This window comes from Telopea speciosissima, chromosome 1 (assembly GCF_018873765.1).
Source record: "Telopea speciosissima isolate NSW1024214 ecotype Mountain lineage chromosome 1, Tspe_v1, whole genome shotgun sequence".
NCBI lineage: Eukaryota > Viridiplantae > Streptophyta > Magnoliopsida > Proteales > Proteaceae > Telopea > Telopea speciosissima.
This window is the reverse complement of record NC_057916.1, coordinates 34,784,187-34,805,380: the sequence shown is the minus strand read 5'-3', so window position 1 is coordinate 34,805,380 and position 21,194 is coordinate 34,784,187. Positions and strand designations below refer to the sequence as shown.

The window sequence follows — 21,194 nt, the reverse complement described above, 5'->3', positions numbered from 1 at the left end:
GGTTAGGGTTTGATGTTAGGGTTATGTCAAGTCAAGGTAGGGGAGTCTATCAGTGAAGGTCCTGAGATGTTTTGATGGATGGAAGTGTGTAAATTTGAATGGGAAGCAACTTAGGTTTAGGGTTTCGGGTTTTGAAAAAGAGAAGAAGAGGGGGATCTAGGGTTTAGGATGGGAATTTGGGGCTAGGGTTTGGATCGCTTATTCCTAGTGTAGGGAATGAAATTCAATTCAAGTATGGTGTGTTTCTGATGGTTGGATTGGTTTGTGAAGAATTTGGATAATGGGATGACCTCCAGAAATAGGTGAGATGTTGTGGTTTGAATGGGGTAATGGGAAAACAGCTTGGTTCGAGTATTCCAATTGGGCAGGAGAATACTTGATCCAATTATGTGAAGGTGTTGTTAGCTGAATGGTTTGTTAAGAATGGAAGATGGGTTGGGAAATTAGGGTTTTGGGGCAGTTTAGAGGATTAGGAGAAGAATGGGTATTGATGGGATGGATCAAACTTACTGTTGTTGCAAGGGCAGCTCAGTTGGTTAGAGGATCTTGAATTAATCTTGAATCTTGATCTTGAACTTGAACTTCAATGTAGAGCTTCAAAAGAACCACCCGGGCTTCACACCGCAAGGTGTCAATCCTGGATCAAACACCAATCCCACCAGCCTTGATCAAACACAAGGCAAAAATCTTCAATGGAGAAGAACGGAAAAAGCTTTTCATTATTATCAAAATTCGTGTTCAATATGTGTCCCCCTTACAACCTTATATAAAAGACTCAAAAATAGATTCCTACTCTAAAAAGGAAAGGCCTAACCCAATCCTTAACCTATTAGGTAACCCGTAACCTAAACTGACTAGGAAACTAAAATAGACTCAAAAACAGTGTCCTAATCCTGCCCAACTAAATACTTAAATTAAAACCCTAGAGAATTTTATTTTTTTTTAAAAAGAATATTCTAACTTCACTTAAATTGAACCACTGGTTCAAACCAGTTTTGGATTGGTTCAATTTAAAACATAAAATAAAACCAAGTATGAGAAATAAAACGGCTAATCCCGTATGCAACCCTATTACCCATACTTTAGGTCCATAAAAGTGACCTATTACATCGAAAACCCATGGGATCAAAGGCCCAACATGTATAGAACCCAACCCTAGACTTATTCCTAAACAAACAAGCCTATTTTGGTGATGAATCTGCATCAAAAACTCAGCTTTAAATTGCATCAAAATAAGTAGGTGTAAGTAGACAACTATCACTATTTATTGCTTATCAAAAGTTCAACAATGGCTCATTACTTTCTGTTGAAAACTAGAATACTAAAAAACAGAACTGAGAAAACTTGAATGATCTATTGTGATCACCCAGGCACCTTTATTTATAATTCTGGAATATGAAATTACATGACCAAAATACCCCTGCCTAGCCAATACAGCTAGGTAGTACACAAACAATTATAAAACATAATACTAAAGCACCCAAAGGACCAGAATACCCCCACGGTATTCTGGTTTACACTATTCAACACTCCCCCTCAAGTTGGAGCAAATATGTCGATCATGCCCAACTTGACTAGATTAGGGTGAAATAATTTTCCAGGCAGACCCTTGGTGAAGATATCAGCAAGCTGATCCGAAGAAGTCACAAAGGGAATACATATCTGCCCATCTTCTAATTTCTCCTTGATGAAATGCCTATCCACCTCAACATGTTTGGTACGGTCATGCTGCACCGGGTTGTGTGCTATACTGATTGCAGCCTTGTTATCGCAGTACAACATCATAGGAAGGCGAATAGGTAGACCCAAGTCTTGTAGCAGCCCTTTAAGCCAAAGTAACTCACAAATACCTTGTGCCATAGCTCTGAATTCAGCTTCGGCACTAGAACGAGCAACTACATTCTGCTTCTTGCTACGCCAGGTAACAAGATTTCCACCTACAAAAGAACAATATCCAGAAATGGACTTTCGATCTGCTGAACCAGCCCAATCAGCATCGGTGTATGCCTCTACCCGTAGGTGACCATGTGAGGACAAAAGAATGCCCTTTCCAGGAGCTGACTTCAAATAATGTAGAATACGAAGAACAGCCTCCCTATGAGAAGTGTAGGGATCATGCATAAATTGACTCACTGCACTCACAGCAACAGCAATGTCTGGATGAGTGTGTGAAAGGTAAATCAGCTTCCCTACAAGTCTTTGGTACCGGCCTTTATCAACAGGCTCACCCCCATTTTCCTTGAGCCGAACAGTAGGATCCATAGGAGTGTCCGAAGGGTGGCAGCCTAGCAAACCGGTTTCAGCCAACAAGTCTAGGACATACTTTCTTTGGGAGAGAAATATGCCTTTCGCAGATCTGGCCACTTCAATCCCAAGAAAGTATCTTAATTTGCCTAGATCTTTAATCTCAAATTCCTAGCCAAGGAAGGTCTTCAACTGTCTGATCTCATCACCATCATTGCCAGTAACCACTATATCATCAACGTAGACTATAAGAACAGTGAGTTTTTCACCAACCTTCTTGATGAAGAGTGTGTGATCAGCATTACTCTGCTTATAGCCCACAGAAATCATGGCATTGTGGAATCGACCAAACCAAGCCCGGGGTGACTGTTTTAGCCCATACAGTGCACGCTTCAGCCTGCACACTTTTCCTCTATTACTGTCACAAGAGAACCCTGGTGGAATGTCCATGTATACCTCCTCCTCCAGTGCTCCATTCAGGAAGGCATTTTTAACATCTAGCTGTTGCAACTCCCAACCAAGGTTGATTGCACAAGATAACAACACACGAACTGTATTCAACTTTGCAACAGGTGCAAAGGTCTCCTGGTAGTCTATGCCGTATGTCTGAGTAAAACCCTTGGCAACGAGCCGTGCCTTATATCTATCCACGATGCCATCTACCTTCTGTTTCACCACAAACACCCATTTACATCCAACGGTTTTCTTCCCAAGTGGAAGAACAACAAGCTCCCATGTGTTATTTTTTTTCAAGGCTTCCATTTCTTCCATCATGGCTGCCTTCCACTTTCCATCTGATAAAGCTTCCTGCCAATTATTAGGAACACGAACATAAGAAAGAGAAGTAACAAAAGCACGAAATGATGGGGAAAGGGAGTCATAAGAGACAACATGAGATATACGATGCTGAGTACAAGTCCTGACACCTTTGCGAAGGGCAATAGGCAAGTCAGGAGAAGGAACATTACCAGGTGGAGAGGCAGGTTTTGGATCCAGGTTCGGCAATTGGATGGGTACAGGAGCAACAATGGATTGAACCTGATTATGTCTCCTTCCATAGGTCTTCATAGTGCTAACATCAATCCTCCTCTGAAATTCACTAATGGTTCTCTGGACAGGAGTTTGGGCTTGAGGGGTCTGCTCCCCCTGAACAGGAACCTCAGTCTGGGCTGGAGTGGTCTGCTCCCCCTAAACAAGAACTTCTCCCCCTGACTCGGGGAGGACCGAGTAGGCTGAACAGACTCATTATGAGATGGAGTGGAGGAGGATGCTCAACAATCAACACATCTTCGCTAACACTCTCCCCGAAGAGGTGGGGACACATAGTAGGAGAGACGCTCATGAAACACAACATCCATGCGACAAAAGTCCGGCGGGATGGAGGGTGATAGCATTTATACCCCTTCCGAGTAGCAGAGTACCCCAAGAAAATGCACCAAGACTACGGGGTTCAAGCTTGCCCGGGGACCTGGTATCCCGGGCATAGCACACGCAACCAAACACCTTAGGGGGAACAATAAAGGAGGAAGAGCCAAGTAGTAGCTCAACAGGGGTCTAGAGTGAAGGACTGACTGGCAGCCTATTAATTAAATAGGCGGCGGTGAGAACAACATCCCCCAATGAACCGAGGGGACATTCCGGCAAACAAAAGGGCACGAGCGACCTCTAAGAGGTGGCGGTTCTTCCTCTCACCCACACCATTTTGGGCTGGAGTATCAACACACTGGTCTCAGGTGGAGGATCCCATGGGCAGCCAGGTATTTTGGAACCGACCTTCCATATACTCTCGCCCATTATCACTCCGTAAAATTTGAATAGTGGTATGAAATTGAGTTTGAACCAGCTGGTGAAAGTGCTGAAAAACATGAGAAAACCTCACTTTTGTTGTGCATCAGATAAACCCAAGTAAACCTAGAATAGCAATCAATAAAGGTGACATACCACCGATGACCCGAAAGAGCAACTTTTCTACTAGGACCCCACACATCAGAATGAACAACATGAAATAAAGAAGATGACCTTTTATTAGAAATAGGATAGTTGGAACGTGTCTGTTTGGCCAAGACACAAGGCTCACAAAAAAAATCTTCTTTATAATAAGGTTTGCCGAATGCGGGAAATAAAGTAGATAAGGTTCCTAAAGGTGGATGTCCTAGTCTAGAGTGCCATAAGTGTAATTCAGAGGAAAAAGATGCTGGTGAACAAAGTCTAGAAGGTAAAGCCGGTGTAGATGCGGGATCTCCATCAAGCGTGTACAATCCGCCATGCACTTTACCCGATCCAATCGTCTTCCCGAGTCCAGCTCCGAAAAACACAATGAGTAGGAAAGAATGTCACTGCAGCTTTAAAGATTTAGTGATACTACTAATGGAGAGAAGGTTAGTAGTAAACTTGGGAATATGTAACACAGAAGATAAAGTCAATGAAGGAGAACAACCAATGGAGCCCTTCCCAGATATGGAGGAGAGGGACCCATCAGCAATTTTTACTTTGTCTTTACCAGAGGCAGGGAAGTAGGTATTAAAAAGACTGGAGGAACCTGTCATGTGATCGTAGCTCCGCAGTCTATGATCCAAGGAGTGGAGACCACGGATGCACAATGACCAAGAAAGGAAATACACCGTATGGGCAAAGAAGGAACCTGAATTGGCAAGCGATGTAGTGGGGGCAGCAGATGTGTTCAACAGACGCCGGAGAGCTTGAAGTTCTTCCCGGGAGAAACCAATGTCAGTAGTGGGAGCTGAAGCTACACTTTTAGTGTGATTGGCCTTGTTTTTAGATTTAGCACGACCACGTTTGCTCTCAAAATCAGCAGGCTTCCCATGAAGTTTCCAACACTGAGCCTTAGTGTGATATGGTTTGTGGCAATGATCACACTTCACAAGCTCTTTACTAGCAAGCAGAAGCGCAACAACATTATCGGCAGAAGTGTCGGTAGTGATGGAACCAGTAGTCTACGTAAAGCTGATCTGTCAACCTTAGGAGTAATCATCATAGCAGCCCTCCTTGTCTCTTCACTGTGAACATATGAAAAAGTTTCCTCCAAAGTGGGAAAAGGAACCCGACCAAGAACCTGCACCCGAATAGGGTCATAATCATCATTAAGTCCAGCCAGGAAGTCATAGACTCGAAACTGATCCACATAAGTGTGGTAGGCTGTAATATCTGCAACAGTAGTAGGCAGGAATCGAGCATAGTGATCCAGTTGCTGCTAATAAGCACTTGAGGGCAACATAGTACTTGGTGACTGTCATCTCTTTCTGGGTAGTGTGTTGAAGAGTCTTTCGGATCTCATAAACCTGAGCACCACCCCCTGAACGACCATAAGTACCCTTGACAGCAGTCCATATCTGAGTCGCAGTGTCAAGGAGAAGGTACTGACTAGAAATGTCAGTGGTCATAGAATTCAGAACAAAAGACATCACCATCGCATCATTAGCTGCCCATTTAGTGCGGGCAGCCCCTTCTTCAGTGGGCTGTTTGGTGATACCAGTAAGGTGGTCAGTGAGTCCCCTGCTAGCCACAGTGAGGGATAAGGATCTGGCCCAAATCAGATAATTGGTACCATCTAGTTTTATGGCAGCAGCATAGGGCAAGAAATCAGTCCTGGTCTGATCTCCTCCAGTAGCAGCTGATGTAATCTCTGAGTCACCCATAATGCAGCAAGGTAAAATTCGAGTTTTTTGAAAAAAACTGAATTTCAAAAATTCTGCAGTAGTCGATCTGAAATTGGACAGAATTCTGATCTTCAAAAAACAGCAGGAATTTAAGGCTGAAACAGTGTCGAGTGCAGCAATATAACCAGGGAATAATCCCTCAAAAAATCTTCCCAAACAGCAGCCTAGAAGAACCAAATCGATAAAGTGTCAGGGTTTTGCAAAACCCTGACAGTTGAGATCGATAAGAAGAGGAAAGAGGCTGCAGCTGTGGGGTTTTCAATCAATGTGAAATCAGAGAGGATAGATGCTGTCGTAGGCCTGCATTGATGCTCCAAAGAAACCAATTGATCTCCCAACTGTTATGAGATCGATCTCCAAAAAAACTGAAGCAATCCTGAATCGCAGAGAGAGATAATGGCAGCAGCTATCGATCTGAATTAGGTTTTAAAATTGAGGTGAGATGGAGGGCAGCACTCGAACCATAGATGGATCACCTCATGGGTGCTGCCCTAAAAAGGGTTGAATGGATCAAAGGAAGAGAAGAGAGAAGGGAGAAGGGAGAGGAGAAGGGGGAGATCTATTGTGATACCATGTTCAAAAACTAGAATACTAAAAAACAGAACTGAGAAAACTTGAATGATCTATTGTGATCACCCAGGCACCTTTATTTATAATTCTGGAATATGAAATTACATGACCAAAATACCCCTGCCTAGCCAATACAGCTAGGCAGTACACAAACAATTATAAAACATAATACTAAAGCACCCAAAGGACCAGAATACCCCCACGGTATTCTGGTTTACATTATTCAACACTTTCTTTCATATACAGTTAACGAACACTACAGTAATTGAGTAAGCCAACTCTAGTTTTAACATCAATAGGAAAAAAGAGTAACTCCCCTAACATTGTTTAAGAATAGTTGAGTCATTCAAAAAGACCAACTGAGAAAAGAACACATACCATGTTTTTGCAATCTAACACTTGCTGCATGATTCCACAGGTAACTTTGGTAACTATGCACATACCTAAATGGAAAAATAGAGGACACATTTTATTAATCCATACAACATGCAAAGCAAAATACAAGCAATAAAAATGTTATCTTGTTTAGAAAGATATGTGTGCCTACGTATCTACAATATTCGTCGCCATTTGAAGCTACGGAAGTTTGAAGGAGAAAAAATGTCTCTAACAACAACAACTCAACTTTATCCCAACTAAATGGGGTCGGGTACATGGATCCTTGCTGTCCAATCAGCTCTATTCAAGGTCATACTTGATACAACGCTTAACTGCCTAAGCTATGCATATCTTTCCTCACCACTTCCTCTAGGTTAATTTTAGGGCTGCCCCTGGCTCTTCTTCAATCTGAACCGAATCACTCCTCCATACTAGAGCATCCAAAGGCCTCCGTTGAACAAGGCCATGCCACCTCAAACGATTTTCTCAAAGCTTATCATGTATCACATCTACTCCCAAATCAGCTCTAATATGATTATTCCTTTATCCTTCCTAATTTTGCCACTCATCCATCTCAAGTTCTCAACATCCTCATCTCCACTACACTGAGTTTATCTATATGATGCTTCTTAACTGCCCAACACTCCACATCATACATCATAGGCGATATATGACTGCCACAACACTCCAGATGCACCTCTCTACTTCATCCATTCTCTATGAAACAAAATCCTCTATATCACCTTCTTTATTTATGATTGAGCCCATATACCTAAAATAATCATCTTCATTCTACTTGTCTTAAAACCTTATGATTCCAAGGTTGATCTCAATAACTCCAACTTGGCGTTAATCCTTGCTTTTGTCTCATCCATCGAAACAATTTCATCAGCAAAAAGCATACACCAAGGAACCTCATCTTGAATGTCTCTAGTTAAATCATCCATGATAACCACAAACAAATAAGGGCTTAAAGCTAATCCTTGATGTAACCCAATTGTAATTGGAAATTATAAATTATCTACCTTGACCCCCCCCCCACAGTTCTTACGCTAGTCACCACACTATCATACATATCTTTAATTATGTCAACATATTTACTTGAAATATATATCTTCGCTAGTACTCGCCATATTAACTCTCTAGGGACTCAATCATAAACTTTTTCTAGTCAATAAAGACCATATAGAGATCCTTGCAATCTCTAAATCTTTCCATAAGACTCCTGATTAAGTATATAGCTTTTGTCGTAGATCTTCTTGGCATAAAATCAAATTGGTCCTCCGTAATAGTTGTCGTGGATCTTCTTGGCATAAAACCAAATTGGTTCTCCGTAATAGTAGTATCTTGTCTCAGGCGAGTTTCAATATCCCTCTCTCACAATCACATAGTATGACTCATTAGTTTTATACCTCTATAGTTATATCTCGGAACCACAATGTTTCTCTTCCATTCATCTGTCATTTTCGGTGTAAGAATAATCTTATTAAACAACTTGGTTGGCCAAGATAAACCATAGATTCCTAAGCTCTTCCATGCTTCTATTAGGACCTCACTTGGGCCCTGTGTCTTGCCTAATTTCATTCTCCTTACAGCTTCTTTTACTTCAAACACCCTAATCATATATATCTACGACATTTGGTGTCTTGATGGGTAATGCAGTCTTCCGGGACACTATTACTCAAAGCATCTTCATTTAGTAGGCTGAAGAAATAATCTTTCCATCTCTCCTTAATTTCTTCATCCATTATTAGTACTTTACCATCTTCACTTTTAATACATCTATCATTGTCGAGATCTCTAACTTTTCCTTTCCCTCATTTGAGCTATCTTATAAATAGCCTTTTCCCCTTGCTTTTCCCACAATATGCTTAGCTTCATTTCTGGAAAATCTACACATTTTTAGATCATCTACATCCTTAGTCCTTTGCCATGTCTTAAATTTATCTTTCTTAGTCTTAATGGCTGCTTGAACCTCATCATCCAACTACCAAATCTCCCTAGAGGAATGACATTTTCCTTTCAATTCGCCTAGGACATCTTTAGCAGCCTTCTTAATACAAGTAGTCATATTGTTCCACATCATATTAGTGTCTCCCTCAAAGTCCCACTTTCCTTTTCTAACCACTTTATCAATAAATGATTTCAAAGTATCTCCTTTTAAGCTCCACCAACTTATCCTAAGGCAAATAAGCTCACCTTTCTTACGATTCTGTGTAGTGAGGCACATATCCATGACCACTACTCTACGTTGTGTGGTTAGGCTCTCCTCTGGTATAACCTTACAGACTACAGTCCTTACATAATAATCTATCAAACCTTCTAGTTATGAAGAAATCTATTTGGCTACTATGATTTGCCCATTGTTGAAGGAAATTAAAATGCTCCTCTCTCTTTTCAAAGTGTTTACAATGGATAAATCATAAGCCACAGCAAAATTTAAAACTGAGATCCCCTCCTCATTTTTCTCTCCAAAACCATATCTTCCATGTACAACTTCATAGTTTCTATGATCTTTCCAACATGTCCATTCAGATAACCCCCTATAAGAATTTTTTCTCCTTGACCTTGCACTAATCCATCCATATGTCCCCAAAATTGTAACATAGAACTTTCATCCAATCCTACTTTAGGAGCGTAAACGCTAATCATATTGACAACCCCTTTCTCCAACACAAACTTGATGGATATAATCCTATCTCCAAATCTTTTAACATCCACCACATCATTCTTTAAATCTTTATCCATTACTATACACACTCCACTTCTATTACTTTTATCCCCCGTATACCAAAGTTTAAAGTCATCCAACTCCTTAGCATTTTTACCCTTCCATCCAGTCTCTTGAATACAAGCTATGTTAATCCATATTCATCTCATAGCATCTATCAATTCTACACTCTTACCCGTTAAAGATCCAATGTTCCAAGATGCTAATCTAATCCTACACTTTTGGACAAGCTTCTTTACCCGCACTCGTCCACGATGCGAGAATCCTTGCCTACTTGACACCACATCCGGGTGCTGACGCCGAGTGTCACTTATAGGGGACACCAAAGAAACCCTTGCTCACTTTTCACTACACCAGGTCTTAGTGTAGCGCGTCGCTTATTCTAGAGGGAACGCCCTAGCATAACATTAAAAATATAAGGTTCTAGAACCCATGTAAAAGGGTTCGGCAAGGGTTTTTTCTGGTGCTGGCTGCCTTGCACCGGCAGCAACTTAGAAAACATGTCTGTAAGTTGGCCTTAATAAGTTTTTCTGTAAAGTTTGTAATTTAAAAAAAAAATGAAATATTTGGTCTCCCACATAACCAGTTTTATATCCTAAAGTAACAGATCTAAGATACAGTCGGATGCTTAGCAAGTTGCACTTGATCACTTTAAAAATGAATACTAACAGGCCCTGTTAAGGCAAGTCCACCTATTTAGGACAAGGGTAAGTAAGGTTGACCTCTCCAATACAACTGTTGGATATGTGGGTTACCCTCAAGATTGGCAATGTGATAAGTAATGTCCCATATCCATAGTATAGCACACCATGCATAGCCATATCTCCTTTGTATTATCAAATTAAGAAACCAAACTGTCCAAAGTTGATTTTTCAACCATTTCTCATAAATCTTTATCTCCATGTAGCAGAATTCTTTTGGCTTAAAACTTACCAGATGAGTCAAAAATTATGCGGAAACATGTCTAAAATATTAGGTGCCAGCTAAGCTTACCATGACGCAGATATTTAGGCCATGTAGACAAGCCTATCTTAACGGTTGTTTTCCCAAGGAAATATTGTTTTAATGCAAAATAACATCACAGAACATCACCAGAGTAAGGCTGATAGACAAATAAACTAAGTCACAACTCTGTGGAATCCTTGAGATAGCTTGGTCCGAATGGTGAGAGAAAATAAGAGAAATATGTTCTCTCAGTAGCACAAGATATGACCTAGGAAAGAATCTTTGCTACTCCAACAAGCAGTGAACTTTGATACTGGATACAGACATCCGGTGGACAGAAATCTCAGACTGGCAGAATGGCACCTATAAGGTTCGTTGTTTTTTTTTTTTTTGGGGGGGGGGAGGGGGGGGAGTGAGGAAATTAAAAAGGAGGTTTTTTACCATATTTAGAGAGCTGAAATGAGGGGAAACTTATAGAACCTTATTAGTGGCTTCTATTAATTAAATCATTATTGTTGTTGATGAGGTTTGCTAGGATGAAAAGACAACACCAGAAAACCTACTAGAGAAAACCAGAATCACAGTGAAACAATACTACTAGTATATGGCAGAAAATTGGGCCATATGCTGTGTAACTTTAGCCACACTATGATGGATGATGTAATGTAGATGAGGTTCAGCTAAGAACAACTCTACAGTAGGATCGTAGACAGGTTGCAGCAGAACATCATAATAGCTATAAAGCCAGAATTAGTAACTTAGGAGGTAGAGATCAAACCAGCCTGTAGAACAGTGTCAAACTTAGGTCGAATGGAGCATGGGCTGAGTAGGTCTTGTGCTCCAAATTTGGTCCAATTCTGATGGTCAGAAGTGGAGATCTGAGTTGGTCTTGAAAATAGAAGGTAAAGCTCAGAATTAGAAGGTAAATGCTGTATAACAATCCAGCCAGCAGAATAAGCTAAAATTGGGATCGAATGTAGCCTTTGATGGTGTGATTCAGCCCCCCCAAATCTCAATTGATTTAAGTGGCTGGTTGGGGAGATATCCAAGCTTGAAATCTGCAGCAAAACCGGGGCAGAACAACAGAGCCACAGGGCATTCAAAGTCTCCCTTTGAATTGATGCAGCAGCAACAGATCTGATCTTGATTGGGAGTTGGGACTTGATTCTGATCTTCCAGAGGTCTTCACAGCACTTGCAGCAATCTCAAGGAAGCAGCAGGTTAAGGGAATCGAGTGGGATAAGAAGAGAAGATAGGAGAAGAAAGTAAGGATAAGAGGATTTAGCTCTCCCAGCAAGGCTCCTGCAGCCCTTCAAGTTAAACACTCAACTTGAGAAAGAAAGCTCACTTCCAGCAAAGCAAAGTAAATTTTATTCATCTTCATAAATCGTAGGGATGGCTAAAACAGCCTTACAAATAAATAGAAGCAATACTTGCTTCCCAAGAAAAGACAAAAATAGAAACTAACTTCTTTCAAAATTAGAAAACATAAAATAGAAACTAAGTCTAATTAATAGAAACTTAAGCCTACTTTCTAAATCTAAAATTAGAAACTAAACTAAACTTCTAAATCCCCACACAGAGACAAAATTGACCATTCAAAAAAATCTTCACATGATCTGGTCTTGGGCCCCCACAGGATCTTCTAATAATATTCCACCAAAGCAAAATAAGGGGTTGTGCCACTGTTCACGTGAACAGTGTTTTGGCCTCTTCTTCAGGTTTTGATCTACATCATGATGACATGGTGAAAATTGAGGAGAGAGAGTTACCAGTTTACCACCAAGTGACTATTTCAAATATCTGGGATCAATCATATACAAAGAAGGTGATATAGATGATGATGTTTTACAAAGAATTAAAGTGGGGTGGATGAAGTGGAGAGGGGCGATTGGAGTACTATGTCACCAACACATTCCTTTAAAGCTTAAAGGAAAGTTTTATAGGACTATGGTCCGACCTGCTATGATGTATGGGGCAGAATGTAAAGAAGTGCCATATAGCGAAGCTATGTGTTGTAGAGACGAGGATGTTAAGATGGATGTGCGGCAAAACTAGGAAGGATACAGTGAGGAATGAAAGCATTAGAGCCGATGTGGAAGTTGCCCCATTCAGCGACAAGCTCCGAGAATGTTGTCTGAGGTGGTTTGACCATGTGCAACGGAGGCCTGGGAACGCCCCAGTAAGGAGGAGTGACCTGATCCCAATTGAGGGAGCTAAAAGAACTAGGGGCAGGCCTAAAATGATCATAGGTGAGGTTGTGAAGAATGACATGCAGAGTCTGGGTCTTGTGCCAAGTATGACCTCAGATAGCGCCTATTGGAGGGCAAGGATCCATGTTGTCGACACCAGGTAGCTGAGATTTTCCTGATTTCCTAGGCTTACCTCTTTCCTCTTACTCTCATTTTTCTTTTTTCCATTTATCTCATTTCTTCATTTTTATTTTTTATTCCTCTTATTCTACTTACACTTTGTGAGGACCTCTGTTTTCCTTAATTTGTTTGGTAAGGATCCATGTAGCCAATCCCATTTAGTTGGGATAAGAATGAGTTGTGAACAGAAAATTGGGCAGAATAGATCTCTCAATCCCACAACCAATGGGGCTGAAACTTGGACTGAATGGAGGTACTAATGGGTAGGCTAGGTGCTTAAAATATCGAGGTCAACCAACTGTTGGATTAAAATAAACAAACACCAACAGAAAATAGAAACTGATAAAAGACAGAATTAGTAGTCCAAGAATAATCCTTAACTCCCAATCTACTGATCCGATTACTGCCAAGTTCTGGTCGATTGTAGAGAAGAGGGAAGGGAAGATTATTTCAGAAACTGAAGGCTATCCAATGGTTATATTAAGAGAAACATTAAGACAAAGTTACTGGTATAATAGGTTAATCCAGAAAATTGTAGAAGAGGAAATAAAAAATAAAACCTGCAGGAACAAGGGTTAACAGAGTAGTATATTAAGAATAACAAAGAGAACATAAGGGAAGACTGTATCTAAGATTACCATGGTAGGAGAGATAAAAAGTGCTGGGAATCAATAGAACAGTAAGGGAGAATAAGAAAGAGAAATATAAGGGATGAAGGGTAGAGGATATGACTTGGTATCACCCCCGCTCAAACCATAGGAATCGCCACCTAAGGCCTGCAAGCGAATCTCCACAGCAACAAAAACTCAAAGAGAGCACAATGTTGTTCATGAAAATCATGGGCAAGATGCCCCTCCTCTTTTATTTATAATAGCATTCAACCAATTACAAAAACGGATGATAAGCCCTTATGTGTGAGCGAGGGTTACTTGGCTGCCAATCTATTTAGGGATCTTCTAGAATAAGATGCAAAGCTATTACATGGAAATAGAAAGTAAATAAAAGAGAAACAACTATTTAGCTAGTTAGCTACTAACTTAACAACTAAGTAGCTGGTTACAAATTTAGAAACTAAATAACTTGTGGCACTAAATAACTTGTAGCAACACCCATGTGGATGCCACGTGGGCCCACAAATCCTCCAACAGAATTCTCTTCATAAGGCTGGCTGATAGGTCCTCTTAAGCTCTTAATGAGCTTAAGTGATAATCAGTAAATGGGCACAAATGGACCCGACTAACAACTCAAGTTAAAACCTATCGTGGGGCTGGTTAAACACTTGCTGGCCTGCCTATGGCCTTTATTCCTCCTTGAATACACCTTTAACTCTGCATCAATTGTTTTATTGTTACTGATAATCCTTGAATTTCTTCTTGGCTTCTTGCCACTACCATCATTATGAATCTCTGGTACTCAAATCAACTAATAGAGGATATCAAATATACCTCATCAACCATCAGAATAATGAGTTAGTGACAAAAACATTCACCTTGTCTATTAGCTGCATAATATATTTCCTTGCACGGGCAGCAGGATGTGTAACATCCGGACTCATCACTAGGGCCAAAAGCTGCATATAAGGTCGATTTCACTTCCCAACACTCAACACCTACTTCTCTAAGCGTGAAGACAACTATCTAATAGCTAACTGGGAAGAAAAGAAAAATAATTTACCATTGAAATAAATAAATAAACAAAATTAAATTAAATGACAGGTATACAGAAATCATCCAGATTATGTATCCTCACTCAATAAGCTAATGTTATAGCAATATCCGCATGGATGTAAGATCCAAATTAAGAAAGTGCATTGAGCTTTGTTCAAGGCAAAGCACAGACTTACATCATTCTCAAAGTCCTTGGAATAGACTTTAGGGCCTGCAAGTAGTTCCCAGGACATTTCTTTAAACACTGAAGCTGGTTGGGAAAAGCAGAAAAGAAATTACATTAAGCACGAGCTACAACAACATAGAAACAATTCATATTCATAAATTCATAAAATAGTTGGAGATACTATATTCACATTAGTCCAGAAATAGGAATGAAACTATGAAAGCCTGCCATGCACATAACGCAACATTGAGGGATGGTCACCCACTATTTGGTTGACGGGATTCCACAAAGAGGTCTCCTCAATGCCTCCACTAAAAGAATGTGTCACAACATAGAGCTGTAGTTGTCATGGTGCCAAGGCAAGCCACAGTGGTGGCCAGCCACCTTGACGCCTATGTGATGCCAAGGCACCAAATGCAACATCCATATGTTATTCCTAGGCCATATTTTCTAGGTATTTGTAATATACTACATATATACACATATAATGTAGGTTTACAAAGGTCAGAATATGGAACATAATTGGGGTAAAACAATGAATGTAGAAACATATAAGGGTGGAAATGAGAAATGGTTGAAATTTATAACATGTGGAGGGAAATATCATCAGGTTTGCGTCTGGGAGCCTAGGCACCTAAGGCGACTGGTTGCATTGGACCTAAAGGGGCTCCTCATCATCTAGGAAACCTTGAAAACTATGCAGATAGCCATAACTTTCCTGTGCATTACTTCCATTTGGAAGCCGAGTAATATGGGGAATGGTCCAGTGTACAGCTGCTACAGCATTGGCGTGTTGCATCAGGGATCAGCATGGGATGGCCTCATCAGAATTCTGTGACAAGTGGGAGTTGGTCCAATTTCTTGTAGGATACGCAAGTTGAAAGAGTTGCATCGCATTTACTCATTGGGGCTTGACGAATATAAGAAAATATAAATATTTCAGCTCAATTTCTCTCAACAATATGGAACTAAAAGTTACGATTTTTTTTTTCTTCAAAATCATAGGCCCATCAAAGATTTTTAATGCAACCCAGGTTCCCAAAACCCTAATTCAGGGTTGCTATGGGCCCATCCTGAATAATAAACCTCAATTAATCAAGGATAATGGCAATATCATAATTCGGGAACAACTTAGCACCTTAAATGTAAGGTAACAAATGGAAGGACCAATTTGCAAATAAATGCCGAGTAAAAAGGCTATTCTGGAATTTTCAAATAAATTGAGAGTAAATAGAAACGAAGGGTAAGTAATTTTACATAATATGCCCTTGTTTGTAATCTCGGACAATTTGCATCTTCTTCTACCTTTCAACCACAACCACAAGAGTCGCATGGTAGAATCACGGTTTCAAAAGTCGGGAATTGGATCGGAATCGGCTGTGACTAATCCCGATTCTGGCTGACCGATACGGCTAATTCATGCCAAGAAACCCTAGAATTGGTGAGTTTTCAAATCTGAGGATCGATTCTAGGGTTCTTGGGACTGTTCCGGCTAATTCAGATCCGATTTGATCTCCAATTCCATGTTTTGAAATGCTAGGTAGAACCCAAGTAGAAGATCCAACTATGGCCTGAAGAATCCATATCAAACACTTTTGAAACCTCCAACAGAGAATCACCTAAGCCTAATTGGTTGAACCCATAGTCGTCACGATGTCTAGGCGATCCAAGGCATTTGAGGGTGGGCTTGGATGTCAGGGCAACCCCAACAAGGAGTCAAGGCGATGCTTGACAAAAACAGAGCGGATCTGATCTCAGGGGGTTATCTCACCATTCAAGCAAGTTTCTGAAACCAAATTGCACAGGAAGAGTCGCCCTAGATTAGATAAATAAATCTCCAGGTTTAAGCCCGAACCAATGGAGCCACAAAGGGTGAGTTCAAAGTCAGGACTGCCAATATCGGTACAACAGAATAGAAAACAGGAAAAGAAGATGGAACAGAGCATAGTTGTCATGGTGTCTAGGAGACCCAAGGCATTGGAGGTGGTCCAGACGCAAGGTGACGCCAACAAGGCGACCAAGGCGCCTGGACGCCTAGGCGACGCCATGACAACTATGGAACAGAATATAAATAAAGAACTGGATGAGAAGAATAACGAAGGAAGGAGAAGCAGGAAAGAGAAAAAGGAGCAATAAATTACCAGAGGGGAAAGGAGCCGAACCAAGGACTAAGGAGAATGGGAGAGAAGAGAGAGCAGGCCACTCGACTAATAGCCCCACCATGGAAGTAGAAAAGTCAATATCTCATTCTTCTCTCAACAAATGGATTACACGCATATATAAAGAAAATAAAACTCCAAAAATAGAAACTACTCTCAAACTAGGAAAACTAACAACTCAACGCAATGCCTATGTATACATCCAACTCTAAAATAAAATAGAAATGCAATTACAAGAATATCTACAAATAACTAAATCAACCCTTACCAACCCTTATAAGCCAGGTTTGGGTCCAGTTCGCCAGTTTACGTTGGTTTGGGGGTTTCCAAATCAAGTCATGCAGGTGCAGCAATGATAATGCTATTGTATCAGTTTTCCTCCTCCCTTCTCATTTTCCTTTCTATGTTATAGGCCAGCATCAGTATAGCCCACATGACATCACCTTGAGTACTAAACCACAAAATTTAAGTGTTTAAGAGGAGCAAAACAATTATGTTTTACAGATAGAAAAAAGGAGGGCTGTAGACCTACTACTCCAGCAGGAGAAACTCATTGGTCAGTATTTCAGCAGTCAAGGCAGATCTCATATATGGCAGCACTGAACCATCTTTTCCACTACATTAATACATTCATTTCCATTTTCATTCTCCCCACTGTAGACACGGCATTTTGTCACCATGGGGATCTTTGCAAAAGTGATGGAAGGAGTCTCTTGGAACCTCACTTGGCATCTCACTCTCAAAAAATGTTTTTTTTTCTGAAAAAAATGACCAAATTGCCTTCTGTATAAGGTGGGCCCTTCCTTTCTTTACGAAACTGGTCCAAACTCTGCAAATAGGTCTGTTTATCATAAATAAATAAAAAAACCCTGTGCTAAAATATGGTGTGAAATAAATGTTGATTTAGCCATTTATTCATTCAAAAACCCATCAAGTGAACACACTTGGGGCACTTTTTCAATACTGATCCTGGCTTAATCATTGCCCCATTCTAATGCCATTGGATAGTATTCAGAATAAGCTTCATAACGATGCTTGGTTTGTGAAAATCAGACCATCGGATCAAAAGTTACGACTGTCCAAAGTTTTCCAACCAACAATCCTGTTTTAAGCAAGATTAGAGGTGCCACAAGGGCAGGGCCGCGGTGCCGCAGAGGACTAAAAATAGTCAAGCATCAGCCAGGATGTGGGAAATGTGGTTTGAATGCCCTCTATAAATAGAAACCTCCTTATTCAAATTGCTAATTCGCGATCCATGAAAGCCCTAGAATATTGGAAATTTACAGAGAAAGACTAAAATCCAAAAATAGTACAAATTTCCGCAGGATTTTCTATAATATTTTCCAAGAAATTTTGAGGCTCTGAGAGACTATAGAATTGTGTAGAAAGTCAGGAAAAAGGAAAGATTCCATTGAAAAAGGACCTACACTCTGAGTCATGAAGATCCTTTTGACAAAATCAAGAGTCAAGGATAAATATTCTTCTTTCCTTTTCTTTTCCTTAATTAGAATAAATTAGTCCGAATAATTAATTTGCATATTGGTTTAAATTAGTGTAAATTAGTTAGATTAATTGTAGAATGCATGTTAGATTAAATTAGTTTAAATTAGTGTAGTTAATTAAATTAGATGAAATATATGTATATGCATGTTAATAGTGCAATTAGCTTGATTAGATAGGATTAATGCAGTTTATTTGCAGTTCAAGCATGTTAGTTAGTAGAATTATTTACTAGTTTGTTTCTTTCATTCTTGAATGATTATGTAATTGTTAGGTAGTATGAGGCATAGAAAGACTGGTTTTTACCGAGTTGACCGAGTGCCTAACACCAACCCGTGTCCGTAACCTGACACATTACCAGATTCTCTGAACCAGACCATACCATTATGGAGTCAGCCTCTCTCCCGAAAAGGAGAGAGAAATTTCTGTGTCCTAGACACTGATCTATGTGGCGACTCACCAACCCGACCCTCTCTTTCCCAACAAAAAGGGAGAAGAGCGGATAAACCCTAAACACCCTTTCCTGTGCGTTTACACCCAGGCAATCGCTTCTTCTCTCCAACACCACCCTTATTCTTTTTCCACTTGTCTGACATATCTTCAACACATTCTATGTCATTCCAAAAGAATAGAACAAATATCTTGAAATTAGAAAAAGGGTAAGTGTTTATCTTTTGTGGGTGGGCAGATTTATTGACAATTTGACATATAACCTAGTCTTATCTTTCCTTCTTTTTTCCCACTAAATCCAACCCGGCATGCTCTTATTCCTTTTACTCCATCCAAAAATTTTCACATTAATTACCTTTGGTACCAGATCCTCCTCTTTTTTCTCCTCTTTTTTTTTTGTTTTGATAAATAACAGTACCCGATCCTCTTCTCCTTCTAATTCCTTGACCCTACAACCTCAAACCCAAATTAACCTAATTTTCTTTCACCTATCAAAACCTTAAAATCTTTTGGGTTCCAAACCCCTAACATAACCAACTTTGGGTCCAAAATGGAAACCTATGTGTTAACAACCTTAGGAATTGAGTGCTTGAATGATCTAATCGATCACCCAGCCCCTTCTTGATATTAATCTCAAATCAAAATCAAAGTAGGAGTGCCCCCCCAGTCCTATTCCTATTAGGAATTCCTACTACAACTAGGAATCCCAAAATAGAGATCGGATAGAGGGGAAAGAACAGAAATAGAAATAAAGCATAAAACAACTAATAAAATAACTAAAACAATAAGGACTAAGTTACCCCTATCGGGTAAAGTAACCCATCTCAACACTCCCCCTCAAGTTGGAGCAAAGATATCGATCATGCCCAACTTTTTTTTTTGGTGAATAAGTATATATTACCAAACCCCAGAAGGGGGCCGGAGGGAGAAAAGAAGGGGGGGGAATGTACAAGGAGAGGGGGGAGAAAAGAGCAAAAACCAGGGTCAAGTCCTCCTTAAACTAGAAGGGGACTGCAACATACTGCTATCCAGACCCCAGGTAACAATAATGTGCCTGTTCCTTGGGGTATCCATGAGGGACTGGTGAGGAATGGTGCTGATCTTAGAGAAGACTTCGAAAGAGATGTCTTTCCAAATCAAGTCGAAAGATCTAGATTTGGAAGTCCATCTCCTAAGATTCCTCTCCATCCAAATATGATAGACAACAGAGCCAAAAACAAGCTTGCCAATACTGTCACAGATGGTACTGCCTTTAAAGGCTTTGGTCAACCAGATGCATTCTCGGTCAAATGGAAGGTGCCTCCTGCTTCGGTACCAAATGGAAGAGAAGGCTTTTTTCCAGATTGTAGAGGAAAAGGGGCAATCAAAGAAGATATGGGCAGTGTCCTCAAAACCGTTCCAGCAAAAGGTGCAAGAGGGGTGGGTAGGAATGTGACGGTGCAGGAGAAAGGCTTGGGTAGGAAGGCAAAGGTGAAGCGATCTCCAGACTGTAAGGCTATGGCGGGGGATGGAGCCTTTGAACCAGACTAGGTTATACCAGGGGACGGGGGCAGAAGGGTTGCGGACAAAGTTCCAAGCTGATCTAGTGGTAAAACTGCCAGAGGGGGAAGGAAGCCAAATTGCCTTATCCTCAAGGGTAGGAGTGAGAAGGTGAATGGGGGGAAGGGCAGACCAGATCTGGGATAGAACAGGGGGGAGGGGAGAAGGAGGGGACCAGGAACCAAGGGAGATGATGAGAGACAGGGGGCAGATTTGGGGATACCAGAAGAGTAGACAGCTCGAGGGCCAAAGACATTGTAAAGAATGCCTAAGGGATGCCAGGGGTCAAGCCAAAGGGAGGTAGAGGAGCCATTAGCAATGGCGGTGGAGGTAGCCGTAAGGGCAAGAGGCCGAAGAAGGCGGATCTTACGCCAAACCCAAGGCGCGTCAGGGCATTAAGGAGCAGTCCAAATGGAATCATTCTTGTGAAGGTGGGAGTAGACCCATTTGACCCAGATGGAATCGTGCTTGGAAGACATTTTCCAGATGAGCTTGAGGATTCTGGCTTTGTTGGAGTTCCGAATGCGGCGAATGCCTAAGCCTCCTTCAGCCTTAGGAAGACAGACAGATTTCCAGCTGATTGGATGCAGGAATTTTGAGGTTTCTTTCCCTTTCCAAAGGAAAGCACAGAAAAGGTTCTCAATGGCTTTGATGGTGGCTTTAAGGATGGCGAAGATGCCACACCAATAAATGTATGAAGATTGGAGGACTGATCTGATACATTTAAGCCTACCCGCATAGGATAAAAGTCTGCCTTTCCAGAGCTGAAGGCGCTTGCGGATATTATCAAGCATGG

General features: G+C 40.8%; 1 protein-coding gene across 1 annotated transcript in view; it reads right to left on the bottom strand.

Moving 5' to 3' along the window:
- LOC122666065 (multisubstrate pseudouridine synthase 7) overlaps positions 1–21,194 on the bottom strand; it is an 89,041-nt gene that overhangs the window by 36,531 nt on the left and 31,316 nt on the right. The window contains exons 12-13 of the mRNA XM_043862178.1: positions 14,761–14,834; positions 6,870–6,934 (exon numbers count right to left, since the gene is read on the bottom strand). Coding sequence (XP_043718113.1) covers positions 6,870–6,934; positions 14,761–14,834 — 139 coding nt within the window. The remainder of the gene's footprint in view (positions 1–6,869; positions 6,935–14,760; positions 14,835–21,194) is intronic.